Source organism: Penaeus monodon, chromosome 13 (genome assembly GCF_015228065.2).
Source record: "Penaeus monodon isolate SGIC_2016 chromosome 13, NSTDA_Pmon_1, whole genome shotgun sequence".
Lineage (NCBI taxonomy): Eukaryota > Metazoa > Arthropoda > Malacostraca > Decapoda > Penaeidae > Penaeus > Penaeus monodon.
In genome coordinates this window covers 48,901,832-48,909,331 of record NC_051398.1, presented here as the reverse complement: position 1 = coordinate 48,909,331, position 7,500 = coordinate 48,901,832, and the positions used below count along the sequence as shown (strand labels likewise).

At 37.8% G+C, this 7,500-nt stretch overlaps 1 protein-coding gene across 1 annotated transcript in view; it reads left to right on the top strand.

Moving 5' to 3' along the window:
- LOC119579972 (KH domain-containing, RNA-binding, signal transduction-associated protein 2-like) overlaps positions 1-7,500 on the top strand; it is a 34,366-nt gene that overhangs the window by 21,571 nt on the left and 5,295 nt on the right. Inside the window, exon 6 of the mRNA XM_037927816.1 lies at positions 5,098-5,260. Coding sequence (XP_037783744.1) covers positions 5,098-5,260 — 163 coding nt within the window. The remainder of the gene's footprint in view (positions 1-5,097; positions 5,261-7,500) is intronic.

Genomic DNA, 7,500 nt, shown 5'->3' with positions numbered 1-7,500 from the left:
TTGTGTGTGTGTGTGTGTGTGTGTACTCATATATTCCATAAGATTTTCCTCATTCTCTTATCAAGCTCCCTTCATTTATTACCTTCTTCTTCTCTGCTCTCTTTTTTTATCTCTCTCTTTCCGTCTCTTTATAACTGTTTTTATTTGCATTGCTTCTCTCCTCCCCACCAAGTCTCTGTTCATTTTTTTTTTATATCTTATTCTTATGTAAGCGATTAAAATATATATAATAATTATATTCAAGGGAGAGATTTTTTTAAAAATCTGATAATCAAATAAATACATGATATATTAATTTTATAAAATCTTTAGCGATAATTAAGAGAAGAATATAATGCGGGTCGTAACAAAATCCTTAACCAAAGCTTTTAAAAGTGAGAAAGGTCAGGCAAATATCAATTAAATTATGAATTAATGAAGATTAGACGTGGACGAGAAGGGGAAGGAAGGGAATAGAGAAATATAGGGGAGGAAGGAGAGAGGGAGAAAGGAGGAGGGAGAGAGGGAGAGGATGTTTAGGGAGGAAAAAGACAGAAAGATAGAGAGTATGGAGAAAAAAAAGAGAAAAAAAAAGAGAGAGAAAAAGAGAGAAAGACAGATAGATAGAGCAGGCGAATGAGAGAAAGGTAGAGATGGAGATAGATAGATAGATAAATAGATAGATAGATAGATAGATAGAGAGAGAGAGAGAGATAGAAGGGGGGCAGACAGATAAACAAAAAGAGACAGAGGGACAAAGAGAGAGAGAGAGAGAGAGAGAGAGAGAGAGAGAGAGAGATGATATGGTGAGCGACGATTGGAGGGCGAGGAGAGCGAGAGGAGAGAGCGAGAGGAGAGGGGGAGAGAGAGAGAGACCTCGGAGCGAGAGAGAGGGAGAGAGAGGAGAGGACGAACGACGGATTGATGGAGAGAGAGAGAAGAGAGGAGAAGAGGAGAGGACCGGGACGAGAGACGAGATGGATCCCGAGAGGAGAGAGGAGGAGAGAGGAGAGCGGAGAGATGAGAGAGGAGAGAGGAGGAGAGAGTGACTGATGAAGGAGAGCAAGAGAGGGGAGAGAGAGAGAGACGCGAGAGATCGCGAGACGGAGAGGGAGAGTGGCCGATGTGAGAAGGAGCGGGGAGGATGAGGAAGAGGGCCGAGATGGAGGAGGAGGGAGGGGAGAGGGAGGAGAGGAGGAGCACAGATGGGACTGCGGAGAGATGTAGATCGAGAGAGGAGGGAGAGAGAAAAGAATGATTGCTTTTTTGATAAACTAACTTCCTTCCTGACAGTGAATGTTAAAGTTTTGTTTTTATTTTTTTTGGTAAATAGTGAAATTTCTGTGATGTTACTCTCTCTGTATATCGATGTCTATCCCTCTCTCTCTCTCTCTGTCCTCTCTCTCCTCTTCTACTCCTATGTATATCTATATATATATCTCGGTTCTCTCTCTTCTCTCTCTCTCAATCTCTATCCTCTGTCTCCTCTCTCTCTCTCTCTCTTCTTCTCGGTCTCTCTCTCTCTCTCTCCTTCTCTCTCGTCTCTCCTCTTCTCGTCTCGTCTCTCTCCTCCTCTTCTTCTCATGCTCTCCTCTCTCTCTTCTTCTATCTCTCTCTCACTCAACTCCCTCTCCGCTCGCCTCTTCTCCTCTCGTGAGTCTACGTCTCTCGGGTGTCGGGGGGTTCTCTCTCTCTCTCTCTCTCTCTCTCTCTCACCTCACACCACTCTCTCTCTCTCTCTCTTCTCTCTCTCTCTCTCTCTCTCTCTCTCTCTTTATCCTATTAAATATATGCTCTTTTAGCAAATCAATCAAGATATCACTAATCCAGATAAATGTATAGACAGACAGACACAAAGATACTTAGATAGCTAGAGACAGTGAGTTAAAGATATTCATAGGTTTGTGTATGTGTATGTATGTTTATGCGATTGTGTGTGTATGTGTGTTTGTTTGAGTGTGTGTGTGTGCGTGTTTGTTTATCTGTGTGTTTGTTTCTTTGTGTGTGCGTGTTTGTTTGTCTGTGTGTTTGTCTGTGTGTGTGTTTGTTTGAGTGTGTGTTTGCGTTTGTGTGTGTTTCTCTGTGTGTTTCTTTGAGTGTGTTTGCGTTTGTGTGTATGTTTTCCCTGTGTGCAGTTTTTCAATTACGTTGGTAATCTGTGCAGAACATGAAACTAAAAAATCCAGGTTTAAAAGAATCCAATTAATTTTTGAAAAAAAATGAATGAGTAAATAAGATAAAATCTTTGACCACTTGTTCAGAATTTATCAAACTTTATGCTTCTTCCTCTTTTTATTACATTCTTCCTTTGACGTTTCTCTCTCTCTCTCTCTCTCTCTCTCTCTCTCTCTCTCTCTCTCTCTCTCTCCTCTCTCTCTCTCTCTCTCTCTCTCTCTCTCTCTCTCATTTCAACATCTTTGAGCACCGGAGAAAGGAAGAGATAGGAAGGGGGGTGATAATATACAGCGTAAACAGTAAACTTTATATCCTATATTTCAACGTAAATTTAGGGTACAAAGGTTTTCATTTGACAGCAAACAATTATTTTCGACTTTAGGAGCAAAAATGTAATGGCGTACGGAAAATACATTTATTCTTGGGGTCGTTAAAGTATAGAGAGTCTCACGTATAAAAACCCGGAAATATAAATACATTTTGTAGTATTTATTGTGATTTATTTGTTCTTATCATATTTATCCGTATATTCGTTTATTCTCTCGTTTTTTTTCTCTTTCTTTCTCTTCACGTCTTCTAGCTTTTCATCTTTTTATTATTCTTTATCTCTTTATTGAATATATCTATTTTACTTTGCCTTTCGTTTCTCAATTTGCCTTTTATTTTTCTCTTTATTATTGTGTTTTCTCTTTCTATCTTCCTCTTCCTTGTTGTCATTTCTTTTCTTAAAAAGAAAGAAAAAATCTCATTACTTATATACAAATCTGTTTATCAGGCTATTATTTTTATTATTTTTAATCTATTTATTCCTAGTTCTAGAAATGGAATAACAGAAAAGCGGAAAAACGAAATGAAAATATTTACGCTCGACTCCCTTGTTTATCTTGTTAATCACATTTGCATATTTATTCATTTATATACTTATTCCTTTTTCTCAGTAATCGGAAGAAATTTTCAAAGATTACACACAGGGAATAAACAAAAGAAAATAGCTACGTTCGTCTCCCCTGCTTATTGTTTTAACAAAATTTACATATCTATTCCTTTATATACTCTCTCTCTCTCTCTCTCTCTCTCCTCTCTCTTCCTCGTTCTATCTCTCGCTCTCCTCTCTCTCTTTCTCTATCCTCTCTCTCTTCTCTCTCTTCTCTCTCTCACTCTCTCTCTCTCTCTCTCTCTCTCTGTCTATATATATATATATATATGTATATATATATATATATATATATATATATAAATATATATATATATATATTAGTAATCGGAAGAAGAAAGAAAGAAACAAAAAATAAACATGATATAAAACAAAACAAGAAAATATTTACGCTCGTCTCCCTTTTTTATCTTATTAATCACATTTACATATGTATTCATTCATAGACTTACTCCTTTTTCACATTAATTGGAAGAAGAAATGAAAAAAGACAATGCCAAAAAACATACTACAAAAAGAAAATAGTTGCGCTCGTCTCCCCTTGGCGGGAAAACGTCAGCGTAATGGAGTATTATCGGGCTCCGTTGTATTTCCGGGTTGAGTTAAAGATTAAATTCTCTCTTTTTTTCTATCCTGACTCCATCTTTTTTATTTGTATTTTTCTTATAAGTCACATTTTTTTATTTTGATGTTAATTTGAGAAACGATTGTGTGTTGTTGTTTTTCTTATTTCTCTTTTATCGTCATTATCACTCTCCTCTTTAGCAGTAGTATATTTTTAAAATTATTACTGTTATTACTATTATCATTATTATCATTTCATTGTTATCAGGATTATCTCTCTTATTGATAACATTATTATTATAACTGTGATTATTATATTATTGTTATTTTATTATTATTATTATTAGTTATATTGTATTAAGATTATTATATTATTATTACTCATTATTATTATTATTATTATTTATTATATTACTTATTATGATTACTGTCATTATTATAAATATCATTTACTATTATTGTTATTATTATTAGTGCGTTCATATTATTATTAGGGGTAGTTCTTATGATATTTAATCATCATTACTCTCAATATTATCATATTATTATTACTACTATTATTATTATTATCATTATTATTATTGTTGTTGTTGTTATTATTATTATCATTATCATTATCATCATTATTACTTTTATTATTATTAACAGTTATTACCAAAGTTAATGCCAACTATAATTGCTATTACTGTTATCAACCTTGCAGCTACTTCTATACTACAAGTGCTATTAATACTACAGGCATTATTACCATCTACAGAACTAATTCTAAAAATATTATAACAACTATCACTAATAGCACTAGTATGTTCTTATACTACCCGTTGCCACCACAACTACAACTACAACAACAACTACTACTACTACTACTACTACTACTACTACTACTACTACTACTATTACTACTACCTTGATAATAGTACTACAATTACACGCTACCACTACTATAACTACTATGACTACTACTTTTATTATAACCATACAACTACTATTAAAATAATCACTATAACCCTACTGCTACTACTACTACTGCTACTAAAACTACTACTACTATAATCCTACTGCTGCTGCTGCTGCAACTACTACTACTGCTGCTATAACTACTACTTCTACTACTGCTACTATTATAACACTACTATTACTACTGCTGCTACAGCAATTACTACAATTATTATCATTACTGCTATAACCTACTACTACTACTACTACTACTATCACCCTCATACTACTACTGCTACAACTACTACTACAGTTACTACAACCACTGCTATAACTACTACTACTATTATCATTAATACTACAACCCTGATGATACCACTGCTACAACTACTACTACTACTATCAATACCACCACTACTACAACCCTCCTACTGCTACCATAACCCCACAGCTACAACCCCCTACCACCACAACGACCACCACTAACCCCCCGCCCCCCCCCTTTCCAGCAGGTGGCAAGAATGATATAGTGAAGAGTCGACCTTCCGCCTCCGCCGCTGCCGCTTCTGCTGCCAGCGGTAACAGACGTTCAGTTCTCTCCCTGCTGACCCGCGCGCGCGCTATGCAGCAGAAGGAGCAGGAGTTGATGGAGGTTTATCACGACATACCAGGGTGGGTAGAGAGAGAGAGGGAGAGAGAGAGAGAGAGAGAGAGAGAGAGAGAGAGAGAGAGAGAGAGAGAGAGAGAGAGAGAGAGAGAGAGAGAGAGAGAGAGAGAGAGAGAAGGTGTGTGTGTGTGTGTGTGTGTGTGTGTCTGTGTGTGTTTGCCAATGTATGTATGTGTGAAATAACAACACAATACAGATAGATACAAACATATGAATACATGCATACACAGTAAACACACACACACACACACACACACACACACACACACACACACACACACACACACACACTATACACACGTAAACACACACACACACACACACACACACACACACACACACACACACACACACACACACGCACAAACACACACACACGCACACAATATACACACGTACACACAAATACACATACTACACCTACAGACTCAGTTCCCTCATGAATTGAATTAAAGGAGACAATCCCTTTGATATAATATATTAGAGTATAAATTTATCATTTGTAACAGATTTTTAGAAATTTTTGCTCTTAAATTTTACGTTGTATAAAAATTTTAATCAGTGTCCAGATAACTTTTTTTTTCAAATTTCCTAAATGCTCAGATAATACAAAGTCAAAATATCTGCCGTATGAAAAAAATAACAAAAATGTAAATATCATTATCATAATCATCTCTTTATCATCATCAAAATTTATTTCTTTCATCTATTTTCATCTTTCATACCCTTCAGTAATACAGAGATTGAAAATCTTTCTCTATCTATCTATCTATCTATCTATCTATATTCTATCTATCTATCTATCTACATTCCATCTATCTATCTATCTATATTCTATCTATCTATCTGTCTGTCTATCTATTAGCTATCTATCTCTATTTATCTCTCCCTCTCTCTTTTTCTCTTCCTCCTCTCTCTCTCTTTCTCTCTCTCTCTTCTCTCTCTCTCTCTCTCTCTCTCCTCTCTCTCTCTCTCTCTCTCTCTCTCTCTCTCTCTCTCTCTCTCTCTCTCTCTCCCTCTCTCTTTCCACAGATGAAATACACAGAATCAGTCATTTTAATAACCGCACTATTATTTAAAAAAAAGAAAAAAGACCCTTTGTTTCGTATTGTCTTGTTGAGACAATTCCTCTCCATATTTCTTGTTTCGCATATCCTTTAACAATTTGCTAGTTTCCTTTCTTGATGTCGGAAAATGTAAATGATTAAAAAAAAATTCTTGCTTGCAACAACAACAATTGTACAAATGATATTGCAAAAGCTCTGATGACTTTCCAGCGATTAAACTTAAGGTTGACTGCACCAAAATGACGACCTCATGATACTCTATCGATAGATTTCACTAGCAGCATCTTAAACCACGTACAGATTACCATAATCATACCTGCGGTGTGGGTTAGGATTAAACGTTGTGTGGTTGATACCATGACGACCTTGACTCTAGTAGATTCAACGTGGCTGGGTGTGGGTTAGGATTACCATAAGCCGGGTGGGTGTGGGTTAGGATACATAAGCCGGGTGGGTGTGGGTTAGGATTACCATAAGCCGTGGCTGGGTGTGGGTTAGGATTACCATAATCCGTGGCTGGGTGTGGGTTAGGATTACCATAAGCCGTGGCTGGGTGTGGGTTAGGATTACCATAACCCGCGGTGGGTGTGGGTTAGGATTACCATAAGCCGGGGGGGTGTGGGTTAGGATTACCATAAGCCGTGGCTGGGTGTGGGTTAGGATTACCATAAGCCGTGGCTGGGTGTGGGTTAGGATTACCATAAGCCGTGGCTGGGTGTGGGTTAGGATTACCATAAGCCGTGGCTGGGTGTGGGTTAGGATTACCATAAGCCGCGGGTGGGTGTGGGTTAGGATTACCATAAGCCGTGGCTGGGTGTGGGTTAGGATTACCATAAGCCGTGGCTGGGTGTGGGTTAGGATTACCATAAGCCGTGGCTGGGTGTGGGTTAGGATTACCATAAGCCGTGGCTGGGTGTGGGTTAGGATTACCATAAGCCGCGGGTGGGTGTGGGTTAGGATTACCATAAGCCGTGGCTGGGTGTGGGTTAGGATTACCATAAGCCGCGGGTGGGTGTGGGTCAGAGTCCTAATCATGGTCCGTGATTAGGAAGGTGAATCACTCACAGTCCTCAAATCCCAATCTCATAGGCTTTCGGGGAGTAAGAAAGAGTTATCTCGTCTCTTGAGGGCGGGTTCGAATCCCGACCGAAAAGTTAGGGAAGCCGGCCACTCGACGT